The 21,205-nt window shown below is 26.9% G+C and overlaps 1 protein-coding gene across 1 annotated transcript in view; it reads left to right on the plus strand.

Annotated features, from left to right (window-relative positions):
* RhoGEF3 (Rho guanine nucleotide exchange factor 3) overlaps positions 1 to 21,205 on the plus strand; it is a 134,201-nt gene that overhangs the window by 105,505 nt on the left and 7,491 nt on the right. The window contains exons 2-11 of the mRNA XM_087155808.1: positions 11,269 to 11,412; positions 12,631 to 12,717; positions 12,795 to 12,948; positions 14,586 to 14,710; positions 15,296 to 15,472; positions 16,073 to 16,255; positions 18,124 to 18,303; positions 19,843 to 19,947; positions 20,033 to 20,290; positions 20,360 to 20,485. Coding sequence (XP_087011934.1) covers positions 11,269 to 11,412; positions 12,631 to 12,717; positions 12,795 to 12,948; positions 14,586 to 14,710; positions 15,296 to 15,472; positions 16,073 to 16,255; positions 18,124 to 18,303; positions 19,843 to 19,947; positions 20,033 to 20,290; positions 20,360 to 20,485 — 1,539 coding nt within the window. The remainder of the gene's footprint in view (positions 1 to 11,268; positions 11,413 to 12,630; positions 12,718 to 12,794; positions 12,949 to 14,585; positions 14,711 to 15,295; positions 15,473 to 16,072; positions 16,256 to 18,123; positions 18,304 to 19,842; positions 19,948 to 20,032; positions 20,291 to 20,359; positions 20,486 to 21,205) is intronic.

A 21,205-nucleotide genomic window follows, 5' to 3' on the forward strand; every position in this document is an offset into this window, starting at 1 on the left:
TAATTATATCGTTGAATATCGAAGTTTTTCTTAATTTATTTTTTACCCTAAGTCGTATCTTTTTCAATGTAAACATTAATCACAGAAGCCATTGAAAATAAATTGCATTTCCTTATCTGCTGCAGCTGTTTGCCGACATTTAATGCAAACAACCATCTAATTTAGTAACGTTTTAAATTTAATGCAATTAATTATGCTAAAAAGTGAAATCAAAAGGACAAGTCTAGTATGTGAGTAGATAAATAGAGGATCTAACACGTGAAGCTGACATCAGAATTGTGTGTGGGCGGAGCAGAACGATGGATCAATATCCGTTGCTTGGAGTTGATGCCATCTCAGTTAGGGTTTACCCACCACTCAAGGTAACCAGCTTTTGTATTCGGCATTGTTTTTAGCGTTGATTTTTTTCTTTTTTTGCTCCTGATTTTAGCTTCAGGGCATGTCTATTTGTAACTATATTTTTCTCAAATTTTTTTCGAATTTCGAAAACATGATTGGTTAACCACTAATATAGAGTTGCTGTAGCCCCGGGGGCTCTAATTATTTTCCAAGAACGTTTAAAAAGATTGGAAGCAAAAATTTCAAATCATAGCCTGTGTTCAGAACTTCCGGTTTATTTTTTAATGAAGTTTTTAGAGGTTTGAATTATTTTTTTAGGAAAAAAAAATTTTGTTGTAGTTTTTTGTTTAGTAAATATGGTAAATTCTGTAGAATAACTTATACTAAAAAAGCAGCTTTACATTCCCTATCACATTTTTTTTTAATTGGATAAAAATAAATAAATAAATTTGAAATTGGAGAAATGAACAATATTTCAGCAAACGATTACGTTTTAGCTGTTGTTTTTTTTTACTTTTAAAACACTTCTTTTAATTTTGAATGAAATATGAAGAAATTTTGTTTAGTAAACGTGGAAAGTACTGTAGAATAGTTTTTACTAAAAAAAAAGCAGCTTCACGCGCCCTATTGTATCCAAATGAAAAATACATTTTAAAAATGGGAAAAATAAACGATATTTCAGCAAACTATTACATTTTCACTGTCGCTTTTTACTTTTAGAACACTACTTTTAATCTTGAATGAAATGTGAAAAAAATTTGTTCTTCAAAAATTTTCAGTTCAAAAAAATTTGTTCTTCAAATTGCTAAAAAATTTAAAATAATGGTCTTTCGGTTAAAATTAATAGTTTAACTGACTAGATAACTTGGTTTTAATTGACTTAAAAATTATATTATTATATAATTTTTTTTTTTTTTTTTTTGTTTGCTCTTTTGGGGAATACTGGTGATTCTTTTAAAATTGTTTCGAGTGTGTATTTTAAAATCTTTATTTCCATTACTAAGGAAAACTGATTCCTTTTTTCACTTCTATATTCCTAACCTCAAAGTCTATTGGCGAATCATACTTAACTTCCTTCCTTATAAGTTTAGTTTCTTAAACTCCGTTTTAAATTCACTTTAATTTGTATCTATTGTTGGTTAAAGAAAACTTTAACAATTTGAAGTCCCTAATTGAGGTATATTTTTTCATTTGCTTTTTTTTATTTTTAAACGGAAATGAATTTTCCACTCTGATTACTTTGAATAGAATATAAGATTCAAGAGAAGAAAGAGAGAATACAACTCATAAAAAACCTCTGTCTCTATTTATACCAAATTCCATAAATCATAAAAATCTAATTCTATTTTTTACGCTTCTTTGCTTGTTTGACATTGAGTTTATCAGTTTGAAAAATAAATATAAACTAAATAGTACAAACTTTTTTATGCATCACTGTGTTTTTTTTTTTTCTTTGAAAAAAAAAATTTCTACGGTATTACATGTAAATAAATTTTGGCATTTTTTTTAATGTGTGTATGTGAATTCGTTCGCTAATAATTTGTAAAGCATTTATTTTACTCCAAAACAAAAGTATTTTCCCAACGCTTCTAAGGACCGGAACTCATATTCGAGAGGTATTTAATTCCTAGTCATTATAAGCAGTTTCCTAGTGATTACCAATAAAATCTAATTACATATTTTCTGCTCCTTAGCTTGCTTGACGTAGATTTTATCAGTTCAAAAGATAAATGTAAACTGATACAAACTTTTTTATGCATCGTTGCAAATGTTATTTTCGAAAAAATTGTTTTTATGTTATTACTTGTAAATTAAGTTTTATTTATTTATTTATTTTTTAATTTGTGTGTGAATTCTTTCACTAATAATTTGTAAGTCATTTATTTTACTCCGAAACAAAAATATTTTACCAAAACTTCTAACAACCGAAACTCATATTCGAGAGAAGATATTTAATTCCTAGTGGTTATTATCGATAAGCAGTGCTTGATTTATCGTAAATTCTGAGAGGCCCGGGCTGCTAATTTGCAATCCAGCAGCCTTTAACGACCTTCTCTCTTTGAAGATTTCCTTTATGCTGTAGTTAGTAACAATTATGATGCAAACTTTAATTTCTTTTAAAATTCGTTACCAAAACTAAAGACAAAAATAAATTTTTATTTTTATTTAAGAAAATGTCAAATAGTATCTTTAGAACAGGCGTTTCACAAAACAGTATCATTAAAACGAATTCTTCACTTATATTTTATTGTAAAAACTGATAATTCATATATTTTAGCTCAAAAAAGGACCACAATGCGTTTCTTTTAGAAAACGCAATAAATGTCGTCCTTAATTCATAATTTTGAAATTTGAACTCCTTAAAGGTTTTTTTTTTTTTTTTTTTTTTTTTTTTTTTTTTTTTTTGCCTATACAAGCAAGACCTTATTTTCACATTCACAAAATTATGAGCAGATTTTTCACTATTTCACGAAAAATCTGGAATAACCCCTCGTTTTTGTTGCTTCATTCTTTTAAAGAAATAAATACAAACTTAATTTTTCTTTCCTAATTCAATCTGCTTAAAACATCGTTACAAGCACATTTGGAGTTAATTTAATGTTTGTTATTCGAAAAATCAATTTCCCAGCCCTTATTTTTATGAAAATTATTTCTTCCATAGAACTTTTCCGTTATCTTTTTAGTTTCGATTCATAAAATCTTCATAATTGAATATTTTCACGAACTTATAAAAGACGCCATAGCGTCGCGTTTGAAGCGAATGGAATTGACAAATAAACGCCTCTTCACTGATATATGACTTTGATCGTCCAGCCTGATGTTAATGCTTTGCATTTAACTAAAAACGTATGAAGTTTCTAACTATCTTAATTTATTCATAAGATAATTATCTTCAGCTCTTTTTTTTAAAAATATATTTTGAAATTAATGAAACTAGGTTTCCTATGCATTGCTGTATATTGCTTTGCAAAAATATTCTTAAAAACATTGCATCATGTTTCGTATAAAGAAATTCTTAGTTTTCGAGATCTTTTTCTTGGATATTTTATTGATAAGGTTTTTAAAGCATTTTGATTTTTGAAATTGAAATTTAGAAATTTTTTCGTCTAAAAATCTAGATAGTAAAATATGTATTGTCAAAAAATATAAATATTGCATGATATTTTCCCAATTTAATTAATTTACATTGTTTTTACCTTAATCAATATGTTCGTTACCCCCAAAAATTTTCAACAGTCACGATAATATATTAAAAAATTATCGTTATCAATAATACTAGCAACATTATCGTATACGATATTTATTGTTGTCGATAATGATAGTGATATTACGATTGTCGACGATGATCACGACATTTTCGTTGTCGATAATTATTGGAGAACAGTACGCAAAAAAAAAAAAAAAAAAATTATGGACCACCCGAAATAACTTTTGATCTAATGATCGGGATTTAATCTTAATGATTCGAGGGGATGATCTCAAATATGATAATTAATTAATGCAAACGATATTTTAAGCTACGAAATCAGACACGAAAGCTTACTTTCTGTGAATAAACATTTTTTTTAAAATTTATTTTTACGGATTTCTGACCCTATAATATAGGAGGTGACGCATTCTGGGAAATATGGTCCCCATAGTTTGGTCATTCAAAGTTTTTATCCCTTGATGTCAATTTTATTTTTTTGCGTATTTCGCCATATATCGAGGAATTTTTACGCGAATTGAAAAATTTTTAGCAAACAATTATACAATTCGTCTATCCAAAAATAATTTCACGCAAAAAGTAACTTTTCGTTATTATTTAATATTTTTTATTATTTTATTTACTAATAGTCGAAAAAATTTTCAATTGTAAGGTATACAATTTCTTTACATTATTTTAAAGAAGTAATTTTACATGGCAAAATACAAATTTTGAGCGAAATCGGTCGAATCATTCTGAGAAATCTAATTTTAAAAATAATCACGCAATTAAAATATATAATATGAAAGTATTATGTTACAGATGTTATGTAACAATATAAAATGCTATTCTTACTTTTTAAAAATCGAAATTATTGGTACTGCTGCACTGAATTTTGAAAATAAGAAATTCAATCATTAGCTTAGTTTGAATAATTGTTATCCTTTTGATATGATTTAATGGTCTGACTTCCTATTTTTGGAGTATTTGCGTTAGTACTTAATTGCTCTTATTCGTGGTTGCGGATAACGTAATGTACTAATGTGACGTAACTATTTGCCATGGAAACTATTATATGATGACCTATCTTACATAAGCTCTGCGTCAAAAATTTCTTCTCTCGGATTTCTTTTTCTTCTATGCCGGAAATCGCCAATGCAAACTATGAATGATAGCTTTTTCTTTTGAAATATGATTATTTCCAATTAGGGCGAGAATCTTTCCGCTGTATCTAGAGTGTTCTCTTTTATTTTTCTTTCAATCACTTTTGGCTTTTGCCAAATAATTGTAACTTCAATTTGTTGGTTCCGCTTTAGGTTGTACGCTTTTTCATTTCCTTCTTTTTGTCGTGGTTTCGTCATTATTCTTTTAATTAAAAAGATACGTTACGTGAAGTGGTTAACTAAATCGAACAAAGTTTAACTATTACAATCAACCTCTACTCTAGACTTAAAACATGTACTGTTAAAATCCGTTAGACGCAGATGGGACACTGGTATATATATTTTTTCTGAAGTTCTAATTACAAATAAAAATATATTTTGGTATTTAAAAGAGCAGCATAATAGTTATTAAAAAAATCTATTAAATTATCGGAATTATATTTATACTAAAACATAAAATTCAAAAAAAGTAGGATTAAAATTTTTTTTTATTCATATTTTAAAATTTTATCAATAATTGATTTTGTAAATTAAAGAAATTTCAATGATGAATAACTGCTTTTCTTAGATCTAAATAAGTGCAAATTTGAAAAATTATACTTTGGAAGTGAGCCTTGTTAGGAAGGTTTTACCTTTAACTCAGAAAAAGACACTACTAAGTTATGCTGTATTTCATAACGAATTATTAAATTGCTAAATATAAAATTTGTCACTTATTTTGACATAAATTAATACAAAAGAAAAAAGTATGAAAAATATGTTTAATAAAAATTCCGCGTCAAAGGTAAAAGATAAAATTGTCGTTATAGACTAAAAGAAAAAGATTAAAAAGTATAATAGACATATTTACGTCTTCTTTTATTATGAACAACTATTTTGATTTGAAATACATAAAAAGAGGAGATTCCTACAGATTGTAGACTGAATTTCCACGCTTATTGAAAGGCAGAAATATCTATGACAGGAATCAAATTGTAACAAGTATTTATACGAAGAAAATTAAAATTGCAATCAATGTTAAAAAATATAATAGACATATTTACCTCTTCTTTTATTATGAACAACTATTTTGATTTGAAGTACATAAAAAGAGGAGATTCCTACAGATTGTAGACTGAATTACTACGCTTAATGAAAGGCAGAAATGTCTATGACAGGAATCAAATTGTAACAAGTATTTATACAAAGAAAATTAAAAGTGCAATCAATGTTAAAAAATATAATCGACATATTTACCTCTTCTTTTATTATGAACAACTATTTTGATTTGAAATACATAAAAAGAAATTCTTGCAGATAGTAGACTGAATTACCACGCTTGATGAAAGGCAGAAATGTCTATGACAGGAATCAAATTGTAACAAGTATTTATACGTAGAAAATTAAAAGTGCAATGAATGTTAAAATAGCAGACTTCTAGTAATATGACGTACGTGTTACATCTGGCTTTTTCTGTATTTCTAACTGCATCTAAAGAATAAGGTTTAATATTCAAAATTTGGGTCTCTTAAGTATATTTTCTTTTGAAGTTATAAGTACAAAAAATTCTATGAAAATTTGCCAATGGATTTCGTAGAAAATGAGAAATATATTATATAGAAATATATACACAGTAATTTACAACTGTAGAATAATTTGCATTGCGAAAAGTGTTTAAATAAAACTTATTTTATTTAACAAAAGCTTAAAATTTAGAAAGCAGTTTACAAACTCGTCATTTATAAGATAATTTTTTTAAAAATTGTATGTGTTTTTTTTTATGATTTTAAAATGTATTTAATAAGCTTTTTCTGACAAATAATTGCTAATAATTTTTAACAAACGTTTAAAACTAGTTTTATCAGTTTCTTGCCGAAAAATATGAAGGTTTTCCTTACGCTATCATTAAAAGGCCTTACAGAAGTTAATTTAGCTTTGAAATTTCTGTCTTTAGTTTATACAGTTTCGCACTTGTTTTACTAATTCTATTATATTCACTGATGTTCGTAAAATAACCGTTTATTTTCTATAATATGCCATCCTTTTAAAATACGGTGTCCCAATTCATCTATGTCATACACGTCTTACATAAGGCATTTTCCAAAATAAGAAAATTTTCTACTGATGGCGGCAGTATTTGCTTGCTGAAATCGCTATTCTTCTTAGTTATTCACAAATTTTAAACTTTAGGATCTAATAATTAGAATTGTTAGTTCTTCGTTGCTTTCCTTAATGTTTGTCACAGCATTTTACTTAATGTTTTCAACTATGACATTTAATTTGCTTCGATTCTAATGAAAATATTGATTTAAATTGTTGTTCAAACTTTGCACAACAATTCTGCTCTGAAGACTGAAAATAAGGAAAATTGAAAATATGAAACTGAATTCGGTCATCTATAATATTCATTATATTGCTTCATTTATAATAGACTAACATAAGTCTTAAAATTAGGTTTTATGTTAGGCAGTTAGGTTTTATGTTAACAATAAGCCTTAAAATTAGGTTTTATGTTAGGCAGTTAAATTAGCAAATCTGCTGATTCTCGTTTCTTGCTGTTGAAGTAAGCCTAATAGTTTTTGCCGTTTAAGTTGAAATTGAATATAACAGGCTGAATTAAATTTTTGAAAAATAAATCTTTTAAATCATGAGGAAGGTTATCAGAGAAAAATTCTTTTTTATTCAATTTTATTTTTTTTAATTTCAAAGTTCGATGAGAAATACTGCTGCAATAATTTGTATACCGTTTAGCAATCTATTCAATGCATTGTCTAGGAAAAAAGTAGAAATTTTCAAAAAAAATTTCTATTTGAATTTTATTGCAATTTTGCATAAATAATTTTATAAAAACAATATTAAGATTAAATAAGTCAGGTAAGTCCTAACTCACGGAACCTTAGTGAACTTTCCACGGAACACTATTTTGGGACTGCTGCTTTATACTATATTTCAACTAACAATTATACAACTTTGCCTGTTTGATTTTATTCTAAACTTCTTGATTTTATTCTATCGATTATTTAAACGATTATGTTTATTCTAGTGTGACTTTGTTTCATTTCTTCCTTGAAGCTAAAACAGAGTTTTTGTGTCAGTGTTACTCTTCTAAATTTAAATGAGCGGCTTAACTCACCCTTCAACTAACCATAGACAATCTCTTATATAATCTTCTTTGCATCATTATCTTCAAACCATTTATGAAATAGAATTACACATCTACAAGCAAAACATCTAATAGCTTATTTTCTCAGCTTTTTTAATCTTTTAGTTTTCTTTCAGTTTTACCTGTGTTGCAGATTAGAAAAATGCTTAACAGATCGATGTTTACGATGTTTTTTAGTTGTATTTAATATTTAAAAATAACCTTTGTAGAAAAATGTTCGAATTTTTCACTTTACAAAAATTTCCAATGACTTGATTGCCCACGCAAAATCTCACTGGTAATCAAAATATCTTGGAATTAGATTGCTTCTTAAAATTTATAATTGGTTGAAAAAGTATTTTCATTATGATTATCCAGTTTAATGATAGTTCTAAGTTGTTGATTATACTTATTAATAATCCATTTTTTTTCTACTTGCTACTCATATAGTCTTGGTAGCAGAAACCCACAACAGAGGGCGCAGCAGGATCTGCAGATTCTTTTTCATCTTAACTTTTAATTTTAAAAAGCAAACAAATAAGGGGAAATTGCTGAGACTCGTTTTTAAAACATCTCTAAGCTTGTTTCTCATAAAAATTAAAAAGCTCAATTGAGAGAACATCGCAAAGAACATAATGTTTTTTTTTTTTTTTCTGCTAACAGTTTAGGATTACAAGCTTAACAGTATAGGAATTTATTCTATTTTGTTTTTAGTATCAATGTATAAAATTCAACTTAAATTTAAACAACATACTGTCTTTATGTATAATTTTGAACGACCTCACATTTATAAATTTTGCTACATAGTACATGTTAGATTAAGTTGAATTTTTACAATTATTATCTTTGACTGCATTGAAGTAGCAGACAAATGAAGATAATGCTGCAAATCATAAAGATATTCTGCAGATTAACTTCGTAAATTCTGCTATCGGGCATTCAGCTTATCAGTTAACTAATAAACAATGCCCAAAATTCATGATTTGTGCCTGCAAGCCAGATTTATACTCAACAGTCTTAAAAATAAAAAAAAATATTTGACTAACGTGGGCGTATCAAAACTGTAGAAACCGTTTTTATTATTATTCTTATTTTAGAACTAATATGTTATTTCATACATAACCCTGTAGTGCATACTTAATGAAGGCAAGAAAAAAACGCAATTATTAATTGAAAATCTATCTTCTTATCACTTATCAAATGATAAACAAATTGTGTTTGGGTATCTGCTGGTGATAAAGAATATAAAATTTTGTTTCTTTTTTTTATAAAGACATCCTTTTTTTTTAATGTATACTATTCTTTATAATAATAATTTTATAGTATAACTTAATGTTTTGCTTTATGAATAAATTAACTGAGTAATGCCAGATTTATTTTGTTTACATTAGTTTTTATGTCTTAAGGAAAATCCATAATGTCATTTTTTTATTATCTTGCTTACATTGATAAACATATAAATTTGCGAATTTTTGTTAAATTTTGTTAATTTTTAAATTTTGTAAATTTGTTAAATTTTGCGAATTTTGTTAATCTTGGAAAATAGAGAATCTGTTTTGATGCGATTTCTTTTTTATGTGTGGCGTGATGATTGATGATATGATGTGACTTTTTTTTATAATGTTTCTTCATGTGTAAGCACAAAATACAACTCAAACCAAAGTGTTTTTTTTTTAACAAAAAAATATTTTGTACAATAATAGTAAAAAATTGCAGAATCAACTAGAAAATTACTAAAAATATCCTGCCAAAAAAACTTATTTTATTTAAAAAAAATTTATAAAATTTAGACATGAAAATGTTGATTAACATTTCCATATTTTTCTTTTACAGAAACCAGAAAAGAAGGTTCCGCCTGATCAGAACAAACCAGGTGTCCAAGAAAGTGCCTTAAATGTTGATCAAGAATTTTTTTCGAACTCCAACACAATGGGTTTAGGCAATAACCCAGTTTTGGACGAGTTAGATAGCAACAATGAGCAAAATATGGTAGATGAATTTATACCTTTTGAAAATTCTCCATTAAATTCACAAAACAAATCATCTACACCGATGAACAAAAACAAAACTTCATCCATTCTTAGATTACGAAACAAAAATATTTCTCGAGCAGAAAGAAGTTCAAAAGGGAAAAGCACATCTGAAGTCTATGATAAATTTTTAAGAAAAAGTGAAAAAAATGTAGAGTTGAAAAAACGTCCAAAATCCCAATTTTACGATATTGACGAAATTGAAACAAGTATTAGTGGGACGAATTTGATTGAGCAAAGCAGCGTGGACAGTATCTCTCATCCAGCATTGAATAACATTGATCAACTCTCTGAATTATCTGAACCATCTGGTGCTCTGAATTCTAGAAACTCTTCTTTGCATACCTCTATCTCTCAACTTTCTCCTGCAGATAGTTTGTTGAAAAAATTTCGAAAAAGTTTTGCTGTGCGGTTTAAAAAGAAAACAGATTTAGTATCAAATAATTCAAATAAATCACCTTGCCAATCGCCAGTTTTAACTCAAGAACCCATTCCAAACTTTCAAAGCTACTTACATGATTCAAATAGCAAAGAAATCAGCAACAAAGACTTTTCAAATCCATCAGTTCAGTCTGGTAAAACATGTGATATTAATGTGCCACAAACTGATTTGCAGAAAAAGATCAATTCTTCTGAGCATTTGAAAAAGCAATCTGCTAACATTTCTAATTGTAGAATAAAAGGCAAAAAAAAGCAAGACTGGCGAAGAAGCTTTTTTTATGATAGTGTTGATAACATTTTTGATTCTAATAAGTCAAGCATTAATAAATCATATAAAATGGTAAGTTTAACAAAAGTCGTCACTTAACATAGTGATGAGTTAGTTCTTTGTAACCTAACATCTCTTTATTTGAAAAATGTAAAATAAAAGCTTTGTTTTGCAGTCTTTGTATATTTATTTTATTTTTATATTTTTTAATTGAAGATTTTATTTGCTGGTTATTCAATTCATTGGAATATGTGAATAATTGATGTGTTTAAAAAATTTTATTCTTATAAACTCTCCCCCCCCCCTCCTTACTACCCCTTTTACTATCGACTGTAGTAACTAGTTACATTCCTTCATAAAAAATGGTTTTTAATTTTTGTTTGGATAATTTATTTTTCTTTTAACTGTTCAATCATAGATTTTCATATCTTGTTTAGTGTATCTTCATATCTTGTTTAGTGTTAGATTTAAAAATATAAAAATTTCATGTGTGCAAGATCAATTAGATTATTTAAAATTATTTTGAAAAATTGTTTGTTATAAGAGTTAAACCTGTAAAAATTTTCCGTTTTCCTATACAATAATTGCATTTAAATCTGCTTCCCTATTGTTCTTTTTAATGTTCAAAGTGATAAAAACCCAAGAAGCATTCTAACACGTTTTAATTTCTATAATGAAAGTTTACTATAGAAAAATAATGTATTTATTTATTTTTATAGCCTCAATTTGCTGGAAGTGATGCAAATATTTTAAGAAAAAGAACTGCATCCACCTCAGACTATTCACCTAAATTTAAAGATATTCAACAGCCTTTATCAACAGTAGATTCACCTTCTCCTGAAACTAATTGCACAAAATTTTCTGTAAGTACAATTATTTTATTACTTATGTTTAATAGTTTTGACATAGCTTATCATGTATCCCGGCGTGTAAGTTGACTCTTTAAACCTCAAAATTTTTCGATTCTGGGGGGGGGGGGTTATACACAAGTAATAAAGGCGGAAGTACGTTCATAAAATATCAATGCATTATAAACCAGGAAATGAACAATGTGAATAGCTCTATAACTTTACCTCTTTCAAAACTATTTTTAATATGTTATTTGCTTTTAAGTTTTCATTTTTTCTAACATATTTTCTTGACACAAATTTTTTTTCATATAAAACAATACTTTAAATAATGTTCAAAAAGAAATTAAAAATTAGAAATATTAAGATAATTTATTCTAGAGTATTTCAAAAAATCTAACACAATGAAAACTTTTAAAACATACCTTAAATATACAAATTTAATGATTATAGAGCTTCATCTGTGTCAGATTCAGGGCTAGTGTATCATATCCAAAGACAACAATGTGAAATATTTTTAACTTGAAAAAATTTTGCAGATTTAGCCTTTTCTTTTTTATGATTTATAATGTTAGAGGCTTTTTTATTTGACTTTGTCAACTATCCACTTATACCCCTGACATATCAAAAATTTGCTATCTCATAATCAAAAATAAGAGGTTAACTTATTCAACCATTCAACTTATACACCAGGATATATGGTGCTTACATAAATGTTTAAAAATTGAATAAACAGTAAATTTTTTAAGGCTTTTCCTGGCTGATACACTTTCATTTAAAACATATTAAATCTTTCTTCTTTATATAAGTTTAAACTTATATAAGTTTTGATTGTTAGTATTTGATGTCTTTTATTGTTAGTATAGCAGAACAATGGTAAAATAATTTTTTTTTAAATATTACTGGTATTCTTTCTTAAGAAATGTTACATGCAATTAGTGCTTACATTCAGAAGGCTTAGTGGATGAAGATACCTAGTGAAACTATAAACACGCCCAAAATTTTGTGTTCAAAAGTATGTTAAAGTCTGCTGCACATTTAGAACCCTGTCTTTTTTCCATAATAGCTTTCATAACAGATACCTATAGCAGCATATATCTTTTAAGAGTTATCTTTAAAAGTAGTTAATAATTTGTAAAAAGGGAAACATATTTTATGTTCTGATCTTGTTTCTGGTTTGATCCAAAACAGAAAAAGATACTGTTTTTATATTTTCGTATTATGGATTTCTAGGATCACAAAAATGAAGTTATTTTAAATGCCAATTCCAATGCTGTGAATTTAGAAGACCACCAAAAAACAATTACTAGTCTTGATCAGGTAATGGATAATTTTCATATTTAATTTTTAAACATGTTATCTTAAATCTGTTATTTATTATTTCATTTCTTTTTCAGATATGGAGATCTAATCCTGTGAAACTTTGTAGAGTTCATTCTCGATTATTAATGTGTCGTCACAAAGGTAGATACCGCTTACGCCGTTCAATTAGTCAACCAGTTGAGCTTGAAATGTCAGGATCAATGCACAGTCTTAAAGAATCTACGCATGGTAGTTCATAGTTTATAATCTTACTGCTAACATTTTATTCCAATTTCAATTAATTTTTCAACATATATTAATCTTTGTACTATTATTACTTAGTATGTGCTGGTGAACAATTTCCCAGTTAGTTGTGAAATACTAAAAAAATTATGACTTTTTAAAAATTTTCTTTAATAAAGGAACCTATTTGAATATCCTAAACAATAAATACAAGTACTACTTCCTTTAAATTCTGAGCTTAGAGTTCCCTCAAATTTAAAATAAATTCAGAAGTAACTTTTCTAGAAGCAAAAAAGAAAAAAGATTGAACATACCTAGATTACATATTAATTACATAAAAATTTGCTTTTAACATGATTTGTAAATTTTACTCTTCAGGTGAAGGAAACCGTAAATCAATGAAAATTGTAATTTCTAAAAAAGTATTTTGTTTGCTTTGTTATAGTTTCATGTATCATTACAGCTGTAGAATAAAATAGATGAATCAATCTTGGATTTTGACTGAACATACCTTCTTGTTCAGAAATATGTCTTTTTCTTCTTCTTTTAATATGAAGGGAGATTTATTTTGCCACTGAAGAGATAACTCCAAACTAAGCATGAATGTATCAACCAGGATAGTAATTTCTTGCTTACTCTCACAGGTTATTCTGAGAAATTGATATCCCATATCTCTCTTTCTTTCTCTGTCTATCTGGATGTAGATTAATATGCATGGAGATAAAATATACCATTTTTTATTAAATTCGTTTAGTAGAATAATGTGATCAGCATTTTTTCCCTAAAAAATTTATGGCTATTTTTTTGCTTTGTACCTCAAAATAAAAATTCGGTTCAACTTTTGGAAAACATTTATAAATAAGAAAAAAATTGACTGGATTAGGGATTATTTTATTTGTTGTCCCCTCTAATTATTAAAATGAAAACAGTTACTTTTATTTGAGTGACTTACTTTTTTAAAAAAAAAATCTGCTATTCGAAAATGATAGAAAACATATAAAATAAAGTATTTTTGATCTTATATGCATGGATGTCCAAAAATTATAAGAACAGTCAAACAATTGGAAATATGCTTCAATTCTTAAATCTTAAAATCAAGTGGGGTCATATTTGGGGGTGAGATTGGGATTGGAGGTCTATTGTGATAGCATTAAATGCATTTTTCGAGCAGAGATTTCTGATCCAATGTGAATTTCTTGAAATATGTGACTTTTTCTATACTTTTCAGACACATTAATTTTTGATTGTAAGTTAATAATCTTTATTAACTTCTAAAGTAACCATGGTATTTGTTATAAAAGTATAGAAATTATAAATGATATAAACAATAAAATGTTAACTATAAAAGGAAAAATGAAGTCTTGAATGAAGGAAATGATTTCTGTAAGCATTAAATAAAATAGAATGTACATCATCGTTTTGCTCATTCAAATTAGTAATTTATGTTTAGAAAATATATGTTTTGTATAGTTAATACACAATGTTTTTGTATTGTATGATTAATAAAATAATGTCTGGACTATTAATATGAACTGCTTTTAATATCAAAAAATTTTCTGTACCCTTTTGAGTTCACATTAACAAGGTTAGACAAAAGTTATATTTTTGATAAGTAAGAAAACTTCTTTTCCTTTTTATAAAAGGTTCAGCTGAACATGAAACTTTCCAAAAGAGTAGCTTATCTTCAGATGATGAAGTCTCATCTGAGAGTGATATATATCATAGTTACTGCTGTAGTCCTACACGCCGGTCAAATACTTGTTGGGAAGTAAGCATTTCCGTTTTTAAAATTCATTATTTTCCTGTGTATTTCATATTTATGATTAAGTTTGCTCAGAGTATATTTATGTATAGTATTGAAACTTTCAAAAGTTATCTCTTCATTTTAAGTATTATGTATGTAAATATCAATATGTATGTAAATATTAATGCAATTGGTAAATTTTTTTTACATATATTTAAGAACTGTATCCAAGTATACTTTTTCAGTTGTGTACAGCAAAATATTTCTTAAACTCTAGCATAATTATGAAAGTATTGGCATTACAAAAAACTATTTCTGAGTCATACTTCAAAATAAGAAGACTGCATTATTAACAAATGGCTTGATACGTGTTGCTATTTATGGAATTCTAGTAAATTAATTAAGTAATGAAATATTTATAGCATAAAAAATTACTATGGAGTATGCATATGCTTTTCCTACTTTTCATACTTTAATTTCTAAATCTGCAAGTTTGGTTCTTATTATTTTTATAAGATGCATAACATTCAATTTTGAAATAATAGTGTATTGCATTATTATTAAATTATTGTTTCACTAACACTGACATATGTTTTATATTATAAATAGTTATCAGGAGAAAGTGCTATGTATGCAGAAGCCTTGTGGGATCATGAAACAATTGACACTGAAGAGCTGCCTTTCCAAGCTGGTGATGTCTTAGAGGTTACTGATACAAGTGATCAAGATTGGTGGTGGGGTATAAAGGATGGTCAGGGAGGATGGTTTCCATCTGCTTTTGTCAGAGTAATGAATATTTTCTTTTCTATTTAACGTTTCAAAAAAATTTAAATAAAAACCTTTTGAATGTGCTGAATTAGGTATAGTAACTTTAAATGACGCTTGAGTTATAACCAAGATCTTGTAATAAATTAGTGTTTGTTTCAACAGCAATACTTAGACTTATATTTAATTCTTTCATTGATCTTTTTATTCTATAATTTAAAATTTGTATGATTATCTGAATGAAGTTTTAATTTGACAACTGCTATATAAAAGAATATTATTTTACATTAATTGTTGTTATCATCTATAATATAAAATAAATTAATGCTTATAACCTCATTTTTTTCTCAAGTATTTTTTTTTATTATTTCAATGTTATTATTTTTTATTTTTTATATTATGCAGTTAATTTAGTTTTAGGTTTTTTTTATTGTTTTTCATTTTCAATTGAGCTTGGCTATTAAATAATACATTTTACGAGAGATTAATTTTATTTAACCAAGATTGTTTTTCGCACTTTAAAACTACATTATTTGTTTGAAAACTAATTTAATGTGCTTTTTTTTTCTTTTAAAAAGAATCAATTTTTTTAAAAAAAAATTTTGTATTTTTGTAATTTAGCTATATGTAAGCCACAGGGGGCCTGCACTGCATTATAATGGTCAAACTACTGAAGAAATTCCTTACTCCCCAAGCAAGGTCAGCATGAATAATCTAAGCTGGGAACAAGTTAGAGCAAATATTGTTCAAGAAATAGTTGCTACTGAGAGAGATTATGTTAAGCATTTAAAAGATGTTGTTGAAGTAAGTGTATTTAGTTAGATTTAAATATGCTTGACTGTATTAAATGATAAAGTAAGTTCTAAGAAAAGCTCCAAATCACAAACATTAACTAATTTTATTCTCTAAAAAAAAAGGAAATAGTTTCATAAATAAATTGGCATAGAGTGAAGAAGTAAAAACCATTTATATACAGTCTACTCTTTTTACTATGACTTTCCTTTACAATGTCCCTTTCATTAAAATGCATGATACATAAAGTCAGTCTCATTTACCATTCCATGAATACAATGTTATTTTGAACACCCAATATAGTACTTAATAAAATAAAATTTTTTCTCCATTTAAAAAAACAGGTACTAAACATGTTTGTGATTCCAAAAAAGAAAAAGAAAAAAAAGAATTCTGTCAATGAAAAGGGATTATTTAATGCGAAAATCAAACATTTTCAATTAATCCACTTTGTTAAAACTGTGTTCACAAAATTAATTTAAAACATTTTTCATTGTTTTTAAAATAGATAATGTTTGAGAAGCTATTGACATTACAATTACAGAATTTAAAAAGTATTAACTCTTTCCTTGGACTTAAAGTTAGGTAACATCTTTTTTCAGTTTTATTCACTGAAACCTTATTACATGATTTGAAAAATGTAATAACTTCTTTCCTTCATGAATGAATTACATTATTTGCCTTTCTTTAATTGCATGTTCTCATTGCTAATAACAGCGGGCTAGACCTGAAAATTTGAATTTTTAGTTAGTAGCCACTTATTCCTCAAACCTAATGAGTCTGTGACTGATATCGATATGTCCTTTTCATTTAACAGCCGCTTTCTACAAACTTGTTTTTTGCTTGAATAATTTTTTTTTAAAATTACTATTAGATATAATCTGGCTATAAGAAGTTAATTCAATTATAAAAATAATATAAATGTGACAAAATTTAGTTTAACGTGCTGACTTTTAAGAACTTTATTTAAAAATATTTATGAGCTTTATTTAAAAATATTAAATGTAGACATTGGGCATCGTAATTAAAATTATGTTTTTCCGAGTTTCTTTCTGCATTGATTTACTTTTATCATTAAACGATTTTCAAAAAGTTAAAGAGAAAATTGATTAACGAGTGACCGGTTGTTTATTTAATTTAAATTACCACTTTCTTTGTTGACTCGCCACATGACAGATGGCGAGTGGTTATTTCATTTCTATAGCTATGTTACTTAGAAAATATCTCATTATTATTAACAAATATTGATTATTTGATGCCTAGTTAAAAGTAAGCAACCTTCAAATGACATCAGCTTTGACATCTTCATTGCATAAATAGCAGTTATGTATCATTTCATTGAAAAACTTAAAAATTGAAAATAAAAATAAACATTGGTTAAAAAACATTAAAAGATAAAAATAAACAGTTAAAAATGTTAATGATTTCTGAGGCGAAAACAAAAACGGGGTTCTTAGAAATTACCCGATATAAAAATATATACTTATTTATATGTTGTAAAACATTTCTGCAACATATCATTTAGGGTGTTAAGGCTCATCAGTTTTGTGACCAATGTCATGATGGTGGTAATGTAGTCAGCATTGTGCATAAACTGCCTTTCCAGACAAGCTGGTGCCCGTCAATTTGTAGCTTATTGGGCTTTAAGCCACCACTGAGGATCATACCCCAGTGCTTGACAATGACAGTTCAGTGCCATAACCAATGAACTCGCACAGTTCTAAATAAGAGAATATAAATTTTTATTATTTTTATTTTTACATGTTTCTTTATAAATAGTAAGTGTTTTTCTGCATCAGTCACTTTTACTTTGTGCGGGTTAATAAAATAAATTTTATGAGAAATCTTAAGGTGTTCTTAATTTCTTCTCTTTTACCTAGGGTTATTTAAAGCAAGTTCAAAGACGACCAGATATGTTCAGCAAAGAAAGGATAGAAACAGTATTTGGAAACATACAAGAAATTTATAATTTTCAAAGTGAATTTTTAAAACAACTGGAAAATTGTTTAGATAATGATGCTCCACATTTAAGCCAAATAGGAAATTGCTTTCTAAACCATGTGAGTATTGTATTAAGTGGTCTAGTAGCTTTCTTGAGCTTTGTTATCACTAAAATAATTTTAATTTCTATGCATTTATTTTATGTGGACAGACATTATAGCCCATGTTTTTTACAGAGTGTATTCAAAATATTGCAATGCTTAATTGGAATACAGAAATGCAAAAGCTCTTAATAATTTTCTTTTCCTGTCATAATTTTTATTAGAAACTTTTACTTGTTTAGTCTTTTCAAGAGCATTGTTCTTAAAAAGAAGACAAATAGAGGTGCCGTAATCTTTTTCGATCTGATTGGTTTTCTTTAATAACATTTAATATTTAAGGTAGTGTTGCTGTATTCACTGGAACTGTTAGAAAAATAAGAAAGAATAAACAAGAAAGAATAAAGCAGAAGCCTTTGAAGAGAGAATCAAAAGATATCATGTTATGCCTGAAAAAAAAAACTGCAAAGATGCTTGGATAAGAAACAACTATTGAGATAATTGTTATGTTTTATTATTATCGTCTATTTAAGTGGTACCAAACAAATTGAGGAATAATGCAGTTTTTAGTAAAACTGACTGCACATGGGGACGTATTTTATTTTCAAAGACAAGAATAATTTTTTACAGTTAAGCATCAATCCTTGAAACGTCATGCTTCCCTTTTACATGTTGAACTTAATCCCCTTAAGGATTTCCTGTTCTAAACTCTCTACTTTTGTGCTGTTCTTTTTTGCTTCATTTACGCTTTCTTTCATTTTGGTCAATGAGGTTGTCAAAATATACTAATTTGAACACTGAAAATATCAGAAAAGAAAATATTATAGTCATATTTTTTAAGCTAAGTCTCCTGTGCTTAACAACATTAGTATCTTGAACCTATTGGTATCTTTGAACTGAAATTGTTGATGTTGTTTATTGTCTGGAGATTGCTGGTCTCTGAATATGTTGCTGCTTTGATAAAGATTATATTTTTTGCTCATTTTTATCTTTCAAAACTGACCTCTCTTCTTCTTTCTTAATCTTAGAATGTAACAGTTTCTTAACCAAAGCATTTTTTAATTACTTATATTATAAAATTAAATTTTATTCTAATTAAAATTAAAGTAAAAATGCAAATACCTTAGAAAATTAAATATTATGTAATTTATATCTTTAGCAACCCTAACATTCCATTTATAAGAAAAAACCCTTTTTACTGTATTGTTTCATACCTTTTGCTTATATTGTGCAAAGTCTTTTGCTTTTTTTTTTGCTTTAAAAGCAATTAATGTTATTTAATTGGTAAAGATTATTTAATGATGCAGAATGCTATGCAAAACTTTTAGAGCTATGTAAGTTAAGTGTTATATATGTTAATAAATGATGTTTACTTAAGTCTTTGCTTATGGAGCTTTCATGATGTCATTGTGATCGGCTAGTTGTACCTGCCGTGAACAAAAGGCTAATATTAGAATATATACTATAAAATTCTTAGATCTAAATTTTAATCTTAATTTAGTGCATTTAAAAAAATTATATTATTAATAAATATAGCACACTATTATTTATTTAATATAGAAAGAGGAGTTTAAAATGTATTCCCAGTATTGCAACAACCATCCATTAGCTGTTAGTGAATTGCAAGAATTGTATTGTGATTCACAATATATACATTTTTTTGAAGTAAGTACATCATTTAACATTAAGTTTATGCATTATATTTGCTCGTTTAAAGTTTGACAGTTACTATAATTTTTTCTTTTTATAGGCCTGCCGACTTCTGCAAGAAATGATTGACATTTCTTTAGATGGGTTTCTCTTAACTCCTATTCAAAGAATTTGCAAATACCCTTTGCAGCTGGCAGAACTTCTCAAATTTACTGACGAAAACCATCCAGATCATATTCCTGTAACAAATGCATTTGCAGCTATGAAAGAAGTTGCTGAACTTGTGAATGAGCGTAAACGTCGGATGGAATGTTTAGAGAGAATAGCTGAATGGCAGAATACAATTGAAGGCTGGGAAGTTAGTAATCATTCTTTTCAACAATTAATTTTTAAAATATTTATGTACTGAATTAATATTTTTTTTTAGGGTCCAGATGTTCTGGATACAAGCTCTATTTTGATTCATTGTGGTGAAGTTACTAGAGTATCATCATCATGGTCCCGTGATATTTATTTATTCATATTTGATCATCAACTTATATATTGCAAAAAGGTGAAAACATATTTTCTTTGTTTTGCTGATTTTGTTTCTAAAATTGGATAATCGCTTAATTAAATTTGGCTAATAATTAAAATGTCTCTTTAGCAAGGTGTACTTGTGTTAAAATCTTGGATTAATTCTATTTTTTTTATTAAAGTATGAAGTTCAAAAGACAATAAGTTCAAGATAATAAGATTATTATCTCATTTATTATTAGAGATTTACATAGATATTAAAATATTCAATATCATTTATTAAATATTAAAAGTATATTTCTGAAAAGATACATGTTATCCAAAATTGTAAAAGCATTAGTAAACATTTATCAGATTTGACTTGCTTCCTTGCACCTTGATTTATCAAAAATACCTTAGTTCCAGGTTTTTCAGATAACCAGAATTCATTTCTAAAACTTCATATTCTAAACTATTGTTGCCATAGTTATTAAATTTAGATTTATTTTCTTTATTAATCTTTTTAATAACTAAATTATCTGTTATTCGTTGTTTAAAAGGTTGATGCATGTTTTAATTTATTTATAGGATTGATTTTTTTATTATCATTGAGCATAATGTGTTGATTTTTTGGATGGTTTTGACAAGATAAAATGAAGTTATTTCTAGATTTTCATGTTTTTCACTGTGCCTAACAAAAGAATATAAAATAATAGTTATATCCCGCAGTGAAATCCATGCTCAAAATTATGGGAAACCTACACTCTTCTGAGGAAAA

Source organism: Parasteatoda tepidariorum, chromosome 12 (genome assembly GCF_982258835.1).
Source record: "Parasteatoda tepidariorum strain Cologne lab strain chromosome 12, Ptep-v5.0, whole genome shotgun sequence".
NCBI lineage: Eukaryota > Metazoa > Arthropoda > Arachnida > Araneae > Theridiidae > Parasteatoda > Parasteatoda tepidariorum.